We start from the raw sequence: 21,513 nt of genomic DNA, 5'->3' as shown, positions 1-21,513 counted from the left end.
ATATTTGTCTCTTTCCCTCCCTTCTCTCCTTCCCTTCCCCCCCTCCTTCCTTTCCTTTTTCCCTTCCTCTTTTCCTCCCTTCTTTTCTTTCATTTTACATCCTAGCCTCAAACTCCTGTATAGCTGAAGGTGACTTTGGACTCCTGATCCTCCTGCGTCTACCACTCAAGTGCTGGGGTACAGGCGTGCCCCACCATGGCCAGTGTTATGCGGTGCTGGGATGGAACCCAGGGCCTCTGCATGCCAGGCAAACAGTCTACCAATTGAGCTACTCCCTCGCCTCATATTTTTCTTTTAATATTTATTTTGTGTATATCTGTGAGTGTCTGCATGTATGTATGTGCATCATGTGCGTGCCTGGTACTGGAGGAAGCACCTAGAACTGTTTCAGGTGGTGGTGAGCTGTCCGATAGGAGTCCTCTGCAAGGGCAGCAAGGACTCTTTAATGCTGAGCCATCGCTCCGGCCCATCACATTTGCCTTTTCCCAGGAAAGCATTGAGAAAGTTATCATAAAGGGAGGAAATTTACAATATTCTAGGGCTTTAGTTTAGTGAGTTTAGTGAGGTTTCTATTTTAAGTGTATATATATGGGGGGAATACAATGCTAACCATGACCTCACTCAGTGTTCTGAGTTTATCACCCAGGTATACTGTGCTTGCCCAGTAGGTACTAGGCCCTGGGTTCAGTCCCCAGCTGAGGGGGTGAGGGGTGGGAGACAACTTTCTCCTGGAAGAGAGGTCGTCCCCTGACCATCAGCGGGGAGCCTGACACTCAAGCAATCTATGGAAAGGAGCTGTGGGTCTGACTGTAATCCAGTACTCAGAAGACTGAGAGGAGAGGATTGCCAGAAAATTGAAGTCCAGCCTGGACTAGTGTGAGACTCTGTCTGTAAATAAATAAACGAACAAACAAATAAACAAGAGTGGTCCAACATGATCATATAGACCTGTAATCTCAGTACTTCGAAGGCTGAGAGTCCAGCCTGGGCTATAGTGTAAAACTTGTCCCAAAACAACAAGAATGGGCTGGAGAGACGGCCCAGCGGTTAAGAGCACTGGCTGCTCTTACAGAGGACCCAGGTTCAATTCCCAGCACCCACGTGATGGCTAACAACCATCTGTAACTCCAGTTCTAGGGAAATCTGATGCTCTCTTCTGACATCATGGGCATTGCATGACACCGGTGCACTTACATACATGCAGGCAATACACTCATACACATAAAATAATAAAAAATTATATATATATAAACAAGTATAAAAATGGCCAGCAAGATGGCTCAGTCAGTAAGGATGCTTGCTGCTGCTTAGGCCTGATGACCCAAGTTCAACCCATGGAACCCATGGTAGAGAGAACAAAGTCTGGAAAGTTGCGCTCTGATCTCCATTTGTGTGCATAGCATGTGTACTACTGCACTCACACACATCATGATAAATAAAGTTAATTTTTTTTTTTAAAGGAGAAAGGCTGGTTCAGTGGTAGAATGCTTGCCTAGTATGTCCTGTGTTCAATTCCCGGCACAAGTTAAAAAAGAAAGGCAACTGGCCATGGTGGCACACGCATCTAATCACAATCCCAGCACCCAGGGGCAAGAGGGTCCTGAGTCTGAGGCCAGCCTGGGCTACATATTAAGACCCTGTCTTTAAAAAAGAGAGAGCCAGGCCCAAATTGTTTTTGTTTTTGTTCTGAGACAGTCTCATTTTGAGACAGTGAGGCCCAAGCTGGCCTCAGACTTGAAACTCTCCTTCCTCCTTCCCTGGAGTGCTGAGATTATAGGTATGTGCCACCACTCCTGGCTCCAGGCCCAAATCTGACCTAGCCTGGGCCTCCTCACAGTCACCTCTTTGTGGGCCTCAGGTTTCTGCTCTGTGAAAGGGGACCTAAAGGGGTCTCCTGAGAACTAAGCAGACTCATGCCCCAGGTCCTTACCACCTCTTAAGTCCTGTGCATAATACTTACAAGATCAAAAGTGTTAATACAGAACAAAAAAGAGAGAAAAGGAAAGCGTCCCCCCTTTTGCTGCTTCCTCCCTCCTCATAATACTTTTAGCCATGGTCACAAGAAGTAATATTTCAGTTATTTTACAAACTTTAAATGCATCGTGGAAGAAAGGGGCAGAAGGCCTGGAAGAGCCAGAGGAGGTGAACAACCACCAGGAAACAGTTTTCCAGACAGCTGGGAAGTTACTCACATGAACTCACAACAATGGTGACAGCATGCACAAACCCCACAGATGCTCAAGTCAGACAAAACCCCAGCACAGACACAGGTAAGAAACCCCAACACTACCTGAGAAACGATTGGCAACCAATGGCTGCTGGGAGGGATAGAGGCAGTCTTGTTTAAGGGTCTCTTGGTAGATTGACCAGACTCCATGGATGGACCCACAATGAAGGGCATTTGGAGGCACAAATTTGACTCTGCAAGGCTTAATACATTTGTATATAATAGAGCACATGAAATGGGACACGGAAAAATAAGGGGGTACAGATGGGGGGGACCTAAATATGATCAAAATATATTGTATGAAATTCACAAAAATACAATTTTAAAAAGTAAACATTCAAATTGCATTTATTGTGTGTGTGTATGTGTGTGCATGCACTTGCATATGGAGGTCAGAGGACAGCTTGTGAGAGTCCATTCTCTCACTCCACCATGTGGGTCCTGGGGATCGAATTTAGGTCACCTGGCTTGGGGGCAAGTGCCTTTACCCTGCTGAGCCATCTTGCTGGCCCAATATTTTGGTTCTTACTGTGTCTCAGATACCATCCCAGGTGCTTGACTCACTTTGAAATAACTCCATAATTGGTCATGAGCCTCACCCCCTTTTTATACTGAAGAACTGAAGAGATACAGTGGATAATTAAACCAGTGTGGTGGTACACACATGTCATCTCTGCATTTGGGAGGCTGAGTTATCAGGAAGATAGGGAGTTGGAGCCCAGCTTGAGCTGTACAGGGAGACCCTGTCTCAAAAGAACAAAAACTGTGGCTTGAGAGATGGGTCAGCACAGGTAAAGAGCACTGGCTACTCTTGCAGAGGACCTGGGTTCAGTTCTCAGCACTCACGTGGTTGCTAACAAGTATCCTTAACTTCAGGTCCAGGGAATCTGACTCCCTCTTCTGGCCTCCATGGGCACCAGGCACTCACATGGTATACTGATATACATGCAGGCAAAACACTCATACATATAAAATAAAATCTTAAAAACAAAACAGGCCAGTGAGATGGTTCTATGGGTAAAGTTGCTTGCTTCCAAGCCTAACAGCCTAAGCTTGATCCGAGATGCATATGATGGAAAGAGAGAACTAAATCCTGCAAGCTGTTCTCTGACCTTCACAAGTGTGCCATGGCACATGCATGCCCCCCATGTGCATAGACACACACACACACACACACACACACACACACAAAATGTAATGAAAACATTACAAAAACCAATAAAAATAAAAAAGGAAGAGAAAAACAAAAACTGCAAGAGATAAATTCCTTATACACAGAGGAACTAGGATTCAGACCCAGGTACTCTGGTCCAGGGTCTCTGATCACATGGGAACAGAAAAACAAAACAAAACAAACAACAACAAAACCCCACCTAACCTGACCATATGAGCAGTTGTCTAGATTCAGTCCTACACTGTGTACAAGATACCTGACAATATCCAAGCAATCAGTATCTCATAAAACAGAGCTGGTATTGGTGGCAAAGGCAAGCAGGTAGACAGTGGTACTCAACACCTGCTCTTCAAAGTCACAGCCTCTACATAAATTTCTGCTTTCTTCACCTGACAAGCTGGCAGATGCCTCATGGGCCTCTGTAGACTAATGCCTTTTCATTGAGACAGAGTCTCACTATGTAGCCCAGGCTGGCTTCAAACTCACCATCCTCCTGCCTCAGCCCTCTGGATGCTATCTCCTCTTTTTCTCCATAAAGCATATCTGTTGTCTTATGTCAGACTCTGGGAAGAAACAACCAACCTGACTTTGTTGGACTGGTAACATAAGCCTGGAGATGTCTAGATTTGTGTTAACCCATTTGATAGCCACTAGCTTATTGTGGCTGTTCAGATTTAAATCGATTTGAGCAAAATGCAATGTAGATTTCTGTTTCTCGAAGCCGTTCTATTTCACGCTAGCTGAGTGTGTGGCTGGGGGTCCCTGTGGAAAACAGTTGCCTCACTTGTGTCACTGCTAGGTCCCAGTCCATTTTTCAGGGGAGGAATCTGAGGCTTGATTTTTAAAAAGTGAAGGAGGGGACAGGGGTGGGCCTCCTGAGTTGACTGAGCTTGTCAGGCCCTGCTGGTGCAGAAAAGAAAGATGCAAGGCAGCTAGGGATCTAAGTGTGTGCATATGTGTGTGTGCATATGTGGGATTGCGCAGGGCATGTGCACTATAGCATCTCTCTGAGTCACCTAAACATCTCCTAAGCATCTTTCATCTGCACCTCTTCCTGTTTCAGCCTGTCTCCCAGGTATCTGCACTCTGTGCTTCCTAGACACCTCTCTTTCCCTCCGTCATGCCCAGTCGCTCCATTCCATTCAATTTCTCTCTCTGCTTCTGTATCAGTCTCCTCTCTCTCTCTCTCTCTCTCTCTCTCTCTCTCTCTCTCTCTCTCCCCCCCCGTAGCTCAGGCTAGCCTTCAACTCCAGATGCTCCTGCTTCCACGTCCTAAGCGCTGGGATTATAGGCGAGTATCACAGCGTCCAACATTTCCTGCATCTCTGACCAGTTTCTGAAATCTTATTTCACAATTCAGTGCCCTGCAATGATATCTCTCTGCATCCCTCAGGTTCCGATTTTCTTAAATTTCTTTTCCCTGGATGGTAGCCTCACCTCTCCAGTGCTGATCTTTGGTCCCTTCAACCCCTGCCTCCTCTCTGTCCTCACCTGTGTCCCCAGCCTCTCCCAGGCCCCCTTCCCATTCCCCTTTTCCAGGCCAAGGGCAAGGAATCTGGGCCAAACTAGCTCCCCCTATCTCCCCAGCCCCCCTCCCCTCCTAGCCGTAAAAATAGCAAGAGAAATTGGGACGGACGCCGAGGGGGTGAGGGTGGGGTGCGGCCTGAGGAGGAAGAACCAGGTGTCCGGGCACTCACGTCCGTCTGGGGGCCCTTTCCAGCGCCTGGACACTCGAAGGTCACGAATTCGTGGCATCGGCGATGAACGACAAAGCTGCAGACTGAAGGTGAGAGTCGCAGAGACACGGGCGCAGGGAGAGACAGAGGAGATGGAGACAAGGGAGATAGAGAAGGGAGAGACACAGACAGACACAAAATCCAAAATCGGAGATAGACGTTTCAGAGGGGAGGGGTTCCCCACAGAGTCCAACCCAACAGAAAGCAAATCTGAGGAGAGAACTAGATGAAGAGAGAGATAGAGCAGAGAGAGAGAAAGAGAGAGAGAGAGGGAGAGAGAGAAATACAGAAGGCCAAGGAATAGACTTAAGAAAGAAGATCACAAAGTGACAGTCGATCCTCTCTCTCTTCTCTCTCTCTCTCTCTCTCTCTCTCTCTCTCTCTCTCTCTCTCTCTCCCCCCCCAAGGAATCATGGAAAGCAGACCCAGGCCCACAGAGATAAAACAAGGACAGAGTGACATAGGTTTTGAAGAGAAATAACAGAAATATCCTCAGACACAACACAGAACAGCAACTTGGGCAGAAGTGAGTCTGGGGGCGCTGCTCCGGCCCGCCCCCCACCCTGAGTCACTCTGTTCTCAGCCTGAGTGCCAGCTGGTGCTTTAGGAATCGTCCCCCTCTCCCGGCCCCCACTCGCCCATTAGTGACCCCACCCGGCCTGCCCCTGCTTTTGGATGGATGGTGTTGTCATAGCAACAGCAGTCTGGGGGGGGGCTCTGACTTTGCATCTCTGAGCCCCTTCCCCCCATTCAGCTCCCCTTTTCCAAATCTCCCTGTTCCCATGGAAACAGATTCTCCAAATATCTGTCCCCACCTGGAGCCGGCCGAGGGAGGGGCCCCCAGCACCACCTCCGCGGTGGCCCAGCCATCAGAGCTTCCTCCCCACCACAGGCTGTGTCTCTGCCACACCCCCCCGCCCAGGGCTCCCCCGCGCCTCTCTGGAGACCAGAGAACACGTGTGTCAGCAGCTGTGAGGCCCCAGCCTCCACCCTCGGGGGGTCCCGGGAGTCCAGATCTGAGCTCTTACCTTGACATTGCAGGCCCTGTTTTCCAATACCCCTAGGGGAGTTAAGGACCTAAAGTCAGTGTGCCAAGAGGGGTAACCTGGGCCCTTCCACCTTTGCAAGACACAGGTGGTCTGTGGCTTCTCACCCTCACCCGAGTGTCTGAGTCCCAAGTGCCTTCTTCTAGAACCCAGAAATTCCAGCCCCAGCCTTTCCTCCCTCCGACCCCGGAGTCCAGACGCCCCCAGCCCCTCCTCCCTCCGACCCAGGAGTCCAGACTTCCAGACTCCCACCATCCTAGAGCCACCCCTCTCTGATCATCGCTTGGGGGCCAGTGTGACATGACGGTACCCCATCCCCTCCTCTCCAGCACACCCGGATATCCCTCACCAGATAAAGTCGGTACAGTGACTGCAGAAGGTTGGTTGCTTGAAGAAGCGAGCGGTGAACTTGTGGCTCTTGACCTCGTGAACCACCTTCTGCCTCAGCGCCCCCTTTCTGCAAAACAGGGGTCGGGGTCCCCCCTCTGAGTCGCCTCCGCCGGGGCCCAGTCCCGCCATGGCCCCAGGAACGCAGCAGGGACCACCACGATCCTGCCTTTTTCCGGAGGAAACAGGTGGACGGGAGAGGGTCGACTCGGCAGACTCCGGGGTGGGAAGGACAGGGGCGAGGCACCTAAAGGTGCGCAGAGCGGGGCCGGGAGCGGCACCCCGAAGCCGGCTCCACCGAAGGGATAGCGGGCGGGTGGGGGCAGAGCAGAAGGCTGGGGCACCGAGGAGCCGGAGGCAAGGGCGGCGGCGGCGGGAGCTCGGGCTCCCGGCACCTGCTGAAATGTAGGAGCTGGGGGGTGGGGGGAGGCGTTGCTATGACGACCGAAGGGGCGGGGTTTAGGCTTAAAGGCCTCCCCCCCTCCCCTCCCCGAGAACACAGGACAGATGCCCCTCCCTCCTCTCCGCGTGCACACACCCATTCCGGAGGTTGGTTGCAAGGAGCGGACGTCCCCTGAGCCTTGTCTCCTCCTTCCTCCCCGCCAAACACTCCAGTCTGTCATCCTGCCCCTCAACACCCCCTCCCGACTCAGGTGCGTGGGTGGGTCGTGTTCAGATCCTTGGTCTGTGTATCTCTGGTCTTATTATTCTTGTAATAAAGAAACTTTCTGCTCAGTGCTGAGCATCTAGTGATGGACTGATAGGCCGGTGTCTCATCCTCCGTTGGAGATGCTGCCGGCTCCTTACTGCTCTGGGCCTTTGGATTTACTGCTGTCTCCCTCTGGGTGTGTCCTTTTCTACTCCGCTAATCCCTTTGTTGCCGGTTTCAAACTGTGTGAGGTCCAGCGTTCCTCCCAGCTGGTCACTCTCTGCCTCTGTCCTCCTCCTGTTCCCACCTGTCGCTAGAGGGTGCTCTCTCTAAATATTTGCCTGTCCTGCGCTCTTCTGAGAAAGCCTCGGTCCTCTCTTCTGTCCCTTTCTGACTCGCTCTAGGGCTTTTCCTTTTGGTCCTGTCAATCCCCCTGTCTCGGGGGGGGGTCTCTCCCCCCTTCCTGACTCCCTAGGACTCTATCTCTGGGGGTTCCTTCCCCCTACCGTGTCTCCCTGGGATTCTCCATGACTGAGGGTCTCTCCCTCCCTCCTCCGTGTCTTCTGGGATTCTTAATTTGTGAGGGTCTCTCCCCCCCTTCATGTCTCTCCGTCTCTGGGGTCTCTCCCTCCTTCGTTGACTCGCTAGGACTCTATCTCTGATGAGTCTTTCCCCCATCCTGGGATCCGTAATTTGTGAGGGTCTCTCCCCTCTTTATGTCTCTCTCTGGCCGTCTCGGAGGCTCTCTCCCCCCTGTGTCTTCCTGTGACTCTCCATCTCTGGGGTCTCTCCACCCCTTCTGCCCCCCTCCCTGTCTACATGTGACACTCCAACTTTGAGGAACTCTGTATCATCTCTGGGATTGAGGGGGGCGGGTGTCTCCCTGGCACGCTCAATCCCCGGGGAGGCTCTCCCCCTCTGGGTCTCCCTGAGTCTCCACCCGAAGGGCTCTCCTGACAGTCTTCCTGGGAATTTCTCTGCACCCCTAGGGTTTCCTTCGCCGTGTCCCCTTCTCTGTCTGGTCACGCTCTGCCGGGCGCCTTTCTCCCAATCCAGGCACACTTCTGGGTCCAGACTGCGAGGAAGCCTCTTCTAGCTCAATCCAGGGCCCACCAGGGGCTGCGGGGCGCAGTGCGCTCTGGGACTTGTAGGCCGGCAGGTCGGCTATTCTTGGGACGTAGCCGAGAACGCCTCCTCCTGGCGCGCAAGGCACGGAGGGCCAGGCTCGGCGTTGACGCGCTGTCTGGAAGCACCACGCCCTCTCTGGGGTTTTTCAGCGGTGGGGAGGATTCCGGAAGCCGAAGAGGACGGTGGGGAATCCGAGAGCGCTCCTCTTCCAGAAAGGACTACCCAGGCCTGCCAGCCACCTCCAGGATGCCACAGCTGATTTTTTGTTTTTAAAACTGGGTCGCATGTAATTCAGGCTAGCCTTAAACTCGCTGCGTAGGGGACGATGACCTTGAACTCCTGATCTTCCAGCCTCCACCTTCCAAGTGCTGGGATAATAGGCATGCACCACCACGCCCAAGTTATGCGGTACTGGGGACTGAACCCAGGGGCTTCCTGCGCAGTAAGCAAGCACTCTACCAACTGAGCCATACCCCCGGCCTATAGCTCTTCTTTCTGGTGCCTTCCAGGGGGCTTTCCTGCATAGGGGATGAGGAAGGAGTGGGCATGATGCCCTCCTAAGAGGGATTGGGGTAGCTCAGATACAGGTATACCTGCAAAAACAAGGCTTTTCTTCGCTCCCCCAAAGTAGTGTGTCCTAGCTGGCCCTTTCCCATGTGCTTCCAAATTCTGAAAGGTTTTCCAAGTTGCTCTCAACTGGTTGCAGAGGCAAAAAACGGGGGTTGCATGATTCTGGAATTTGTGTGTGTGTGTGTGTCGTGATTAGTTTTTGTAAACTTGGTAGAGTCATCTGGGAAGAGGAAACTTTGAGGAAATTTTCTTCATAGACTGGCCTGTGGGCAACTCTGTGAGGCATGTTCTTGATGGCTAATATGTAGGAGGGTTCAACATACATGAGTGCTGCTATCTCTGGGCAGGCAAGCCTGAGCTGTATGAGGTAGATGATCAAGCCAGTAAGTAGTGTTTCCTCATGGTCTCTGTGTCAGTTACTGCCTTGGCCTCCCTCAATGACGGACTATAACCTGTAAGTCAAATAATCCTTTCCTCCCCCAAGTTGGTTTTGGTCAGTGTTTTTTCTTTTTTAATTACTTTTATGTATATTAGAGTATTGCCTGCATGTAGGTAAGTGCACCCGTGCCGTGCAGTGCCCACGGAGGTCAGAAGAGGCTGTTGGATCCCCTGGGACTGGAGTTGTGAACAGTTGTTAGCTGCCATATGGATGCTGGGATTTGAACCTGGTCTTCTGCAAGAACAACCAGTGTTCTTAACCACTGAGCCATCTCTCCAGCCCCATTGGTCAGTGTTTTATCACAGCAACAGAAGGCTAACTAGGATGTTTCCTCTGTGTGTCTGTGTGTGCATTTGTAATTTTACTCAGACTTCAGCAAGGGAAGGCAAGATCAGATCTGGATGTAGGCTGGAGGCCAGAAAGTCCCAGCAATCCTCCTGTCTCTCCCCACCTCCTTGGGTTACAGGTCTTTGCCAGGAAGCCCAGCTTGATCCATGGGTGCTGAGATTCAAACTCTGGTTCTCATGATTTCAGAGCAAATGTTTTTGACCTCTGAGCCCTGTTAGCCCCTGGGCACGTTAGAAGACCAAGGGGCAGCGAACATAGCTTAGTTAGAAAAGTGTTTGCCTAGTATGGACCAAGTCCTGGTTTGAATCCCAGCACTGCATAAACTGGGTGTATAATGGTGCATGCCTGTGATCCCAGCATTCAGAAGGTCGAGGCAGGAGGATCAGAAGTTCAAGGTCATCCTCAACTACGTAGTGAGTTTGAAGCCAGCCCGGGCTATAACAGATCCTGTCTCCAAAAAAAAAAAAAGCCAGGTGTGGTGGCACACACCTTTATTTCCAGCACTCAGGAGGTAGAGGCAGGTGGATCTCTGTGTGATCAAGGCCAGCCTGGTCTACACAGCACATTCCAGACCAGCTGTGGCTACAGGGAGACCCTGTCTCAAAAAAAAACAAAAAATTCAGACATCTGTTTTCTGATCAGGCCAATGGTTGTCTTAATCCCAGCCCCCTTCTGTTATTAGACTGAGGAAATACAGACCTCACCCCTCTTCCAGAACCCTCCCCCTGTGATAAAGAAAGCACAAATCCTCCTGTTATCTTTATATTGAGATTTTAAAAAAAGAACATTATGGGTGTGGGAGGAGGGACGAGGCTTCTATGACTGACAGCAGGAGCTACAGGAACCCAAAGCTCCAGGGAATTAAAAAAAATAAAATATATATTTATACATTTATATATATCACGTAATGCATGTGAGTCCCAGAGAAGCAGAAAGTAACAACATGAAGCGACTAGCACGGAGACACGTGTGTGTGAGCAGCAGACACACAAGCCATTCCATTCCACAGCAGCAGTTCCCATCCCCCACCCACCCAAGACAGAAAAGAAAAATTCCTAAGAAACTCTCCTCTTGAACACGACCACAAACTGGATTTGGTGGTACAGGAATGCTTGTAAATCCCAGGATTTGGGAGGTGGAGGCAGGAGGCTCAGGAATTCAAGGCCAGCCTCAATAACAAATTCAAGGCTAACCTGAGCTACATGAGAGCGTGTCTCAAAAGCCACTTAAGAAAAAAAAAAAAAAGAATAGGGCTTCTTAGTCATTTTTACCTTCATGCTCAGGAAGAAGAAAAAAAGACTTATGCTAATGCCTTTAAGGCCGGCAAGAGGCCATTTTCTCTCAAACCTATTAAAGCAGGCCATGTTATTTTTAACACTGAGACAGGAGGGACACCATCACTGCCCCTCAGAAATACTTCAGAGTTGTTTTCATGACCATGTGGTTTCTGCCTGGCTTTTTCTTTTTTGCATCCATATCTTGCTTCATTTAGGCTAGCCTCTAGGCAGTGAGATTTTTGTAAGCCTGGCAAAAATTCTGGAGCCAATCTTGGGCATAAGCCAGGCAGTGGCACAGGGACCCAGGGTCTGTGCTTAAAGCCTCCCGCCCACTGAGAATTATTGACCTCCTGGAGTTGTTTGTTCTTTAAAACTTAAAGGGAGGTGTACCATACACTGCCCACCCCTCAAGCCCCTTCAACACACACACTCATACATACTGACTAAGGCACAGCCAGGGCAGGGGGGCATGCTTTGGCAATGTGGCCCCTAGGGAGACTCACGTTGAAGAACTGTGAAGTGAGGGATGTGTGGGGCCAGCACCTTTGGGGGTTGGGAGACAGCAAGGATTCTGAGGGCTCCCCGGGAACTAGAAAGATGTGGTGAGCAAATAGGCAGTTGGGAACAGTGAGGTTGGATTTAAAAAAAAAAGTGGTAAAGGGAAAGACTGGGTCGTGACACAGCTCAGAGGCAAAACAGGATGTGGACAAGCAAACAAAACAGGAAGAGGAAAGGAAACGGCAAGAGGAAAGAGAACAGCAGATCAGGAAGAGGATACAAAGAGGAAGAGAGGAGGAAAAGGGGAGGAAAAAGACTCAGTACCAAAAACTCAGACGAAGATGTGGGAAGGAGGGCTGGGGACGGGAGCCCCTTGTGAATCTTAGACCTTGACAAACACCAGCCGGGCAGAGTGTGCCAGATCTGACAGATAGGCCAGCAGGTTGACACCTGTCAAGATGGCCACGGCCAGTCGGCGATCCCAGCCACACACATTGTGGGGGTGTTTGTAAGTGCATTCCACATCCATTGACCGCTGGGGCTGGCCGTGATACTTCTCACTGAACTGATACAGGGGCCAGAGGACAAGAGCACTGGCATAGAAGAGGACAGATAGGAAGGCCAGGCCTGACAGGAAGGTTGGGAAAGGGATGGGCAGCAGGTTGGTACACTCCCCCAGGTTCATCAGGATGGTCACGGCGGCTAGGATGAAGCAGATGGCATACACAGCCACACACCACTCCAGAGCCGGCTCCCGCTGATACACGTTTGGATTGCTGATGAAGGCAAAAATGATACAGGCTACGAAGGTCTCAAAAACCTTGAGCAGTCCCGGGACGGTGGCCATGTAGCCGGTGATCTCACCAGGCCTCGCCCGAGTCCAGGCCACTTCGGTGGCATAAGCCAAACAGGCGATGCTAGAGAAGGTGGTGGCGGCGATGGCGTGGTCCCGGGATCGTCCGTGAGACATAAACTGCACATAGGTGGTTGGGTAGATGATGGAGGAGGACAGACAGAAGAGGGCAGCGTAGCAGGCGTAGGTGATGGGAAAGTTACGCCAGGACAGAGGGAACCGGGACTGGACCCCGGCTAGCTCCACGATGAGGATGACCAGGGTTACGGCGAAGCAGAAGCACCAGGTAAACATGGACCAGTTGCCCATGGGCCCCTGCCAGGCGGCCACACTGGCCACCAGCGAGAATGCCACGCAGGTGCATAACAGCTGCAGCAGGCGGAGGAGGCCCAGGGGCTGGGTCAGTGCCCGAGGGGATCCTACCACATTGGAGGATGTGGATGTGGTAGTGATGGTTGTTCGGGTCACTGTTACCGGCATGGCTAGAAAAAAAAACAGCAGAGTGTTTATATAAGGCCCCAGACAGAGGCATCGAGGCACCCAGCCCTTACCTCTACTGTAACAAATTACTTTGAACTCTTGAAGGGGGTGTTCCCTAAAATATGGAACTTTCAGTCTAAAACAGGAACAGTTCTAAGCATACACGAATGAGCTAGTCATTTAGGTTCTAGACTTATCCTAGCTCTATACATGCCAGATACCCAAAGCAGTCCTTGCTTTCCTTCTCCAGGGACTCAGCAACCTGAAGACCAGAAGGCCAGCAAGATGGCTCAGTGGATAATGGCACTTGCTGCCCCTGACTTTGATCCCTAGGACCCACATGGTAGAGGGAGAGAACTAATCATCCTCTGACCTGCACATGTACGCCCAGACACATACACACACACACCCCACAAGCACATAAAAGCAATGTAAAAGGGCCAGGCGTGGTGGTGCACGCCTTTAATCCCAGCACTCGGGAGGCAGAGGCAGGAGGATCTCTGTGAGATAAGAGGCCAGCCTGGTCTTCCAGGCTAGCTGGGGCTACAGGGAGATCCTATCTCAAAACGACAAAAAAAGCTGGGCATGGTGGCGCTTGCCTTTAATCCCGGCACTCTGTAGGCAGAGGCAGGTAGATCTCTGTGAGTTCAAGGCCAGCCTGGTCTACATAGCAAGCTTCAGGTCAGCTGAGACTACAGGGAGACCCTGTCTCAAAAAGACCAAAAAAAAAAAAAAAAAAAAAAAACTGTAGGGGCTGGAGAGATGGCTCCGAGGTTAAAAGCATTGGCCAATCTTGCAGAGGACCTGGGTTCAGATCCTAAAACCCACATGGCAGCTAACAAGTCTAGTTCCAGGGAATTCCATGCCATCTTCTAGACTTTATGGGTTTGCAGGCATGTGGTGCACTTATATACATGCAGGCAAAACACTCATACACATCAAGTAAAAATAAATACAAAAGGAATTCAGTTTTCTTACGAAAAGGGAGGGCATACGAGAGGGTCGCCCCGCACTCACTACCTCTAAGACTTCAGAGGCCTCTCTTTCCTTTTGGCTGTGGCCATGCCATTCAGACTAAGAGAGACCCAGAAACTCTGGGGCCATGTGAGCCATGGCCATGACAACATGGGGAAGCCTCAGGAGCACCCTGGAGGCCAGGGGGCTGCTGGTGGTCTCCATTACCACAGGATCAACTTATATCATCCAGGTTACTGTGGGACGGTTGATGAGGCATTACCACTCAAAGAGGAACCAGAATTTCTGCACAACGGTCAACCTTGATAAATTGTGGCCACTGGACAGTGAACAGACACGGGTAAATGCTGCCCAAAACAAGATGTGGCGCAATCGGGCCACTGTTCCGGGGAAGGGAAAGCTCTCTAAGCAGCCTGGCGTCATGAAGGCAAATTCCTGAGCAGAAGAGCTGGAGAGAAAGTTAAGGGTATTTGGGTGCCTGTGTCCTGGTGGCTTAAAGCCACAGAGGGAAGTTCATTAAGTGCTGGCATTCTTTAGGGGGAAAAAAAAGACTGTAGTCTTGGGCTGGGTACATAGCTCAAGTGGTAGCATGTTTCCAGAGCGTGTTTGCTTAGCATGCATGAAGTGCAGGATTTGACTCCGAGCCCTGCATAAGCCAGGCAGTGCACACCTGGGATCCAGCACATGAAGATGGAAACAGGAGAATCAGGAGTTCAAGTCATCCTTGGCTATGAAATGAGTTTAAGGCCAGCATGGGCTACATGTGACCTTCAGGAAGGAAAAAAAAAAAGCCCAAAAAACTGTCAGGTAGCTGAGTATGGTGACTCATGACTGTAATCCTAGCCTCTGAGAGGTTGAGGCAGAATTACTGTGAGATAAGAGGCCAGCCAGGGTTACACAGTGAGACCCTCTCTTTAAAAAAATAAAGAGAAACAAGCAAAAAGATTGTGGTCTAAGATCCTGCTAGCCTCGGACTTCCTCCCTATGGTGACCTAGGGCTTTACACCTCAGGCCCAGCAAAAACATACTTCCTTCTTTCAGTAAGTTGACACAGGCTTACTACCTTCTACCCTTCTAGGATTCCAACTTCCTCATGTTTCAGAGCTTGTGAAAAAAAAAAAAAAAAAGCTTCCTTCTTTTACCTAAAAGCTGCTGAACACATTTAATCAGAGCTGCTGATCTCCGGCCTCATCCCTTTCAGAGACCTCCCTCTAGAACATCTGGCTCACTTTTCCCCTCCCTTCTGGCACAGGGTCTAAAAGCTTCATCCATCCTCCTACCCCCAACCATATGGCAGGATTTACAAATCAGGAGAGCTGAGTTTCCTTCCCCCTCTCTACCATGCCCCAGGGACTAAGCCAACAAGTCCCTCAAGTTCTGAGAAATTCAACTCCCTCCAATACCGCTCAGGGCCCCAGCCCATTCCAGGGGAATCTCTAGGACTCAAGGTCAATAAGGCTGGGTCAGACCTCTGGACAGACTCGAGCCTCTCTCGTGTGCCACGTGAGTCTGACTCAGGATGGAGGAGGGGGATGACTAACTCCTTCAATCTACAAATTCTATAAGTTCCCCCTTCTCATCCTAAAGAGACTCAGAACTGGGACCTGATGCCAGGCCCATCCTTCAGGCTGCAAAATGCCTGATTCTCAGGTTGGAGAGATGGCTCAACAGTTAAGAGCACTCACTGCTCTAGCAGTGAGAACCGAGGTTCAATTCCCAACACCCACATGGGGGCCAACAGTTCCAGGGGATTCAACACCCTCTTCTGACCTCCTCGGGTACTGCATGTCACAGATCCACTTACACACATGTAGGCAATACATATACATTCATACATATTGAAATATCTCCTCCTGGATGGAAGAGACTCAGAAAGCTTTGGAAACACAGGCAGACAAGACGGCTCAGTGGGTAAGGGTGCTGTCACAAAGCCCGACAACCTGAGTTCAATCCCCAGAGACCCACTGATGGAGAACTGACTTTGGCAAGTTATCTTCTGAGCTCCACACATGCAAAGTGGAGCATGAGTGTGTGCATACAGACATAGGATAAATGTTTTTAAAAAAGAAAAGCAGAAGCCAGGTGTGGTGGTGCACGCCTTTAATCCCAGCACTCAGGAGGCAGAGGCAGGTAGACCTCTGTAAGTTTGAGGCCAGCCTGGCCTCCATTAGCAAATCCAGGCCAGTTGCGGGTACAGGGAGACCTTGTCTCAAAAAAAGACCAAAAAAAAAAAAAAAAAAAAAAAAGCAGAAATTAACAGGGCTCAGGAAGCTCATTCAGAAAGTTACAAGACCTAAGCCAGGCCTGATGGTCCGTGCCTTTAGTACCAGCACTCAGAGGCAGGCAGACCTCTGTGAGAACAAGGCCAGCCTGGTCTACCCAGCTGGGGGGTGGGGGGCGCTAGGGAGATCATGTCTCAAAAACCCAGAAAGTTTTAAGACTTGGGGCTGGAGAGATGGTTCAGTGGTTAAGAGCACTGGGCTGCTCTTGCAGAGGACCAGGGTTCGGTTCTCAGCACCCATATGGCAGCTAACGTCTGTAACTACAGTTCCAGGGGATCTGATGCCCTCTTCTGGCCTCCACAGGCATTTCATGGCATTACATGCATATAGGTAAAACACACATACACATTTAAAAAATGGGGCTGGAGAGACGGCTCAACGGTTAAGAGCACTGGCTGTTCTTGCAGAGGACTCAGGTCTGGTTCTCAGCACCTACATGGCAGCTAACAACTGTCTTTAGTTCTGGGGGATCTGACACCCTGTTCTGACCTCTGTGGGCAATGCATGACACAGGGGTATTTATATACATGCAGATAATACACTGATACACATAAAATAAAAATAAATATGGGCCTGGCGTGGTGGCACACGCCTTTAATCCCAGGGCTTGGGAGGAAGAGGCAGGCATATCTCTGTGAGTTCAAGGCCAGCCTGGTCTACATAGTGAGTTCCAGGACAGCTGGAGCTACAGGGTGACCCTGTCTCAAAAAGATAAAATAAATAAGTAAAATTTAAAATAAATAATTTTTAAAGGAAGTTATAAGGTGCATGATTCTTTCCCCAACCCCTCTCCCAAAGCCGAAGCCCCCCTCTCCAGGGTTATCTAAGCAGTAAACCATTGCCGGGAAGGGGGGGGGTGTCTTTCATACAGCTGCCTGATGTTCAGGGAGCTCCAGGAATTCAGCAGGCTGGGGTGGGATTTTCAGTGATGCAGCTGCTTTGAGTCACCTGTGCCCCTGCATGTAACCCCAATAAATTCATTGATTCACCAAGGTAGATTTGGCTGAAGTCATTTCTTTGGTCTGTCATCTTGTGCTCCCTCTTCAATCAGGGTGTAAGAATCCTTACACAGTTCCCCTCCTCCCTCAGACCCAGGGATGCAGGCCCCAGGCCCTCTTCCCTCAAACTTATGTGTTCAGTACCCCACCCTCCTCCCTTAGACCCAGGAGCCCAGTACCCCAGCCCTCCTCCCTTAAACACAAGAATCCATATCCCAGCCCTCCTCCTTCAGACCAGTAATTCAGCACCCCAGGCCCTCCTCCCTTAGACTCAGGGCTTCAAGACCCAACCCTCTTCCCTTAAACGTAGGGGTCCACCCCAGCCCTCCACCCACAGATCCAAATCCAAATCCCAGCGGCTCCACCCTCCCATCTAGAAAAGCAGGCCACCAGCACACTCACCTGCAGTCTTAGGACCAGAGGTTGAAAGAGCCGGCAGGGAGGGCGGATAGGGTCGCACACCTGGAAAAGGTTGTCGTCAGGGCACTGGGGGAGGAAAGGGGCCGTAGGAGCACCACGCAGACGGTCCTCCCCTCGGGACCCTGGGGCCCCAGGGCGCTAGGCAGCTCCCAGTAGGCACTCCGGGCAGCCCGTCCCCGGCAGAGGCCCCAGGGAAGTGCAGCCCTCTCCTTTCTCTCCCTCCCCCGTGTGTGGGCGGGGTGCAAACAAATTTGGACAAAGGTCACGCCCCGCGCGCGGAGCTAAGGACCTGAGTAATTTTAACCTTGCCCCAGTCTAGGGAAGTCATGCAGCCGGCGGCTGGAGCTCCCAGGGCAGTGGCTGCGGGGGCGGCCCAGCCTGGCCCAGCATCTCCGCGCCTTATAAGGGCTTCAAGTAGCTCAGCCATCAGGAATGTGGCGCGGACCTGGAGGCGGCGCCCGGACCCCCGCCCAGGGAGGGCCTGGGAGATTCCCAACCCTCTTCTGGATAGACATCCGGGCTGGAGAGGTGTGTGTAGGTGTGGAGGAGAATCCTAGGGTCCAGGCGCCGGCAGCAAGTTCCAATTTCTGGTTTCTTAAGAAGTGTGGGTTCTATACACACACAAAAACCAGAACAAACAAACAAGAAAAAGTGTGGGTTCCGGGCCAGTGAGATGGCTTAGGAGGTAAAGGCGCTTGCTGCCAAGCCGGAGGATCCTAGTTCGATCCCCCAAAACCCACAGAGTGGAAGACGAGAACTGACTCCTACAAGTTGTCTTCTGACCTCCAAAGGCGTCAACACATGCACGCCTGTGGGTGCATAGGTACATACATGTGCACACACATACAAATTAATAAATGTGAGAAAGTACTTTTAGGAGCCGGGCATGGTTGCACACTCCTTTAATGCCAGCATCCTGTGAGATCGAGTCCAGCCTGGTCTACATAGTGAGTTCCAGGCTAGCTAGAGCTACAGGCAAATCCTGTCTTAAAAAAAAAAAAAAAACCAACCAAACATATTTTTTTAAAGTGTGAGCTCCAGCCCAGTGAGAACCGTCCCGACTCCCTCAAGTCATCCTCAGACGCTCTGTTATACAACTCCCGCCACTGCCCTACAAAATAAATAAATGTAAGGGGGAAAAAATTAAGCGTAAGTTCTGGGCCTTTCTAAGACTGAATTGGAGTGAGTCCGGCCTGGCAATGTGCAGGTAACAATCCCAGAACCCTAGTAGAGGCAGGAGGATCAACAGTTAAGTCCAGCTCTGTCAATTTAAAGAAATCCTGTCTCAGAAAAATTGGGAGGTCGCCCGGTGTGATGTCATGCCTTTCATTCAGCACTTGGTAGGCAGAGGCAAGCGACTCTGTGTGTTCAAGGCCAGACAGTTCCAGCCTGAACCACTCGCCAAATCCCTAAGCAGTACGGAGGGACAGCGCCCCCCCCCACCCGACTCCTTAAATAGGTTTGCACACACCCCGCACGGCAACGGCAACTCCAGGCTGGGAAACTGGAGTAAAGTTGGAATTCAGTCTAGGGTCTGGCAGTCACGCCTCCCTAAATGTAGGTCCCCCAGCCAGGGCAGAGCCTCTCCTTACACCCGAGAGGTGCCCCAGGGAGGCAGACACCTCCAGTTCCTGCAGTCCTTCCGGGACGGGTTAAGCTAGGTCCCAGCATGAACCCCACACCCTGCGTTATAGAAGGCGTGCTACTGTCCCGCCACATACAAGAAGGGGAAAGAGGGAGACTTGGAAGATGTGTTAGCAAGGCAGGCAGAAAGCAGAGGGAGACCCTGGGAGAGAAGAGGTCGGTCCCCGCCCAGGGGGCCACCAGCGCCGCCTGAGGTCAGAGCTCAGGAATGCACAGCCGCAGACCCGAGCTGGGAGAGGAAACGCCCCTTGGGCTTCCTCCCAGACATCCATTCTGCCGGCCACACGCAGCACCCCTGCCACCCTCCCCAGCTACACACTCTGGATGCCATCCATCACTCCACGGTCTCGCGAGCAGCGAACCCCGGCCACGCCCCACACCAGGAGCTGAGGACTCAGCCTTAACCTCTCACAGACGCCAGAAGCAGGGTCTCAGATTCCAATTGTCTGGTTTCTGGACTGGAGGGTCAGACCCAATACTCCCACCAAGCCCCCCCCCCGCCCCGAGCATGTCTGGGTACCACGTGCAACCCAGCATGTAGCCCCCCCCATCTCCCAGATTTAAACTCCACCTCCTCCAGGTCCTCAGACCCAAGAGTTCGGACCTCTCCCTCCCTCAACCCAATAGCTCCCAGTCTCTCCTCCCCCAGGCCAAATTCAGAGCCCTAGTCCCCCTCCCTCTGACTGAACCCAGAATACAGCCCTCAGACCGATCTAAGTTCGGATCCCAGGCCCGCTCCCTCAGACCCAGGAATCCAAACCCCAGTCCTCCTCCCTCAGATCTACAGGTTCAGCTCTAGCCCCCCCCCCAATCCAGGGATCCCTACCCTAGGCCTCCTCCTTCAGAATCAAAGGAGTTCAGGCCCCAATTCTCCTCCCTCAAACCCAGGAGTTCAACCCCAAGCCTCTTCCCTTAGACCCAGAGGTCCAGTCCCAACCCTCCTCCCTCAGATCCAGGAGTCCACACCCCAGCCCTCCTCCCTCAGACTCAGGAGTCCACACCCAGCCCTCCTCCCTCAGACCCAGAGGTAGCCCCTGCCCTCCTTCCTCAGACACAGGGGTGCAGACCCCAGCCCTGCTCCTTCAGACCCAGGTCCAGACCTCAGCCCTTCTCCCTCAGACCCACGTGCCCACTCTCTAGTTTCTTCTCTTTCCCATGTGTGACCTGTATGAGTTGAGATGCTCAGCCTTCTCTAGAGCTCAGGAGTCCTGGCCCACCTGGAGTGTTTCTAGGGACCCACACATCTGAATTCCCGTCCACTTCTCACTCTAGATCCAAGACTCTTGGACCACTGCTCCCCTCCCTCCGTGGCCCCTGCAACCTCACCTCTCCACCAGTGGCGTCTGCTGCAGAAACAAGGGCGACAGCTGCAGACCAGAAGGGTCTAGGGGCTGGGTGGAGTTGGCGCGCGTGGGCGTGGCCGAGGGCGGGGCTTGGGCCAGCCTGGGGCCTCGCAAAGGTACTTCCCCACGCCTGGGCTATCCCCGGCCCGCCCCCTGGGCGGGGCTAAAATATAGCCACGCCCTTCCTGTCAGTGAGGGGGGATGGAGGACTGAGGTCACCGTTGCCTTGGAAACAAAACAGGAACACACAACAGCTGGACGAGCAGGGGCTCCTGGGGGCTACCTTCCTTGACATAGCTCTAGAGAAATCTCCAGGGTAGGCCCGAGAAGGCCGTTGCTATAGAAATCCGCATGTTTACAGTTTGTTTAGGATGGAGCCCCCCAGCTGCAGTCCCCACACCTAATCTTATCCCTCATTCAATTCTTCCTCCCTCTGCCCCATCCTCCTTGTCTGTCTGACCCCACCCCCACCCCTCTCTGACCAGATAAAGGATAATTGGGGGACCAGACCTCTGGTTTTTAACAAGGTCTGTGGGCTAGGGTCTTGTCTCCCTGAAAAGGAAGTTTTAGGGGGCCAGGCCCTGAGCTTTATTTTAGAGGTTCTGAGCTAGCATCCTGGACTAACAGCCTCCCCCTCCCCCAGGACAAAGGGCTGGATTCCCGTTTGAGGGTTTTTCGTCCAGAAAAATGGGCCCTGTCTCCAATTACACTGGGATTCGAGGGGTGACGACTGCAGGACCAGACACACAGTCAAGTGGGGTTAAGGGGTGATGGACGGAAGCTAAATTCCTGGAAATTTAGGGGGCCCAGATTCCTGAGCAATCCAGCGGGTTTTCAGAACAGATGTGGTTGGTTGCAAGCCGAGCCTCCTGGGTCTGAAAGGGAGAGATATTTTGGGGCTGCAGTCCTGGCTTCAAGACAAAATGAGAGGACGGGGCTGGGGTCGGAGGCGGGGGCTCTGGATTCCCTGTTCTGCAGGACGGGAGGAATCCTGGGGATCCGGGTGTGCCGAGGGGCCCCAAACAGGGAGAGGCTACAG

General features: G+C 52.0%; 2 protein-coding genes and 1 pseudogene across 6 annotated transcripts in view; all 3 read right to left on the bottom strand.

Annotated features, from left to right (window-relative positions):
* The window catches only part of Prkcg (protein kinase C gamma), a 30,820-nt gene extending 23,827 nt beyond the window's left edge, over positions 1–6,993 (bottom strand). Inside the window, exons 1-3 of one of the 2 annotated variants that reach the window (XM_008827728.2) lie at positions 6,533–6,993; positions 6,166–6,197; positions 5,099–5,181 (exon numbers count right to left, since the gene is read on the bottom strand). In XM_008827728.2, coding sequence (XP_008825950.1) covers positions 5,099–5,181; positions 6,166–6,197; positions 6,533–6,702 — 285 coding nt within the window. In that variant the 5' untranslated portion in view covers positions 6,703–6,993. Of the gene's footprint in view, positions 1–5,098; positions 5,182–5,952; positions 6,046–6,165; positions 6,198–6,532 lie in introns of those variants that run through there. The other variant, XM_017796803.2, reaches the window with a different exon arrangement.
* Positions 6,994–10,453: 3,460 nt separating this feature from the next.
* The window catches only part of Myadm (myeloid associated differentiation marker), an 11,388-nt gene continuing 328 nt past the window's right edge, over positions 10,454–21,513 (bottom strand). The window contains exons 1-3 of one of the 4 annotated variants that reach the window (XM_008827727.3): positions 20,458–20,554; positions 17,470–17,529; positions 10,454–12,814 (exon numbers count right to left, since the gene is read on the bottom strand). In XM_008827727.3, coding sequence (XP_008825949.1) covers positions 11,862–12,812 — 951 coding nt within the window. In that variant the 5' untranslated portion in view covers positions 12,813–12,814; positions 17,470–17,529; positions 20,458–20,554 and the 3' untranslated portion in view covers positions 10,454–11,861. Of the gene's footprint in view, positions 12,815–17,469; positions 17,778–20,457; positions 20,555–21,513 lie in introns of those variants that run through there. The other 3 variants (XM_008827726.3, XM_029560926.1, XM_029560925.1) reach the window with 3 other exon arrangements.
* Positions 14,046–21,513, bottom strand: part of LOC103729701 — a 14,223-nt pseudogene continuing 6,755 nt past the window's right edge.

The sequence above is a fragment of the Nannospalax galili genome, unplaced genomic scaffold, assembly GCF_000622305.1.
Source record: "Nannospalax galili isolate Female #2095 unplaced genomic scaffold, S.galili_v1.0 scaffold632, whole genome shotgun sequence".
NCBI lineage: Eukaryota > Metazoa > Chordata > Mammalia > Rodentia > Spalacidae > Nannospalax > Nannospalax galili.
Note: the sequence above shows the minus strand (reverse complement) of the source record. Positions and strands in the feature narration are given on the sequence as shown.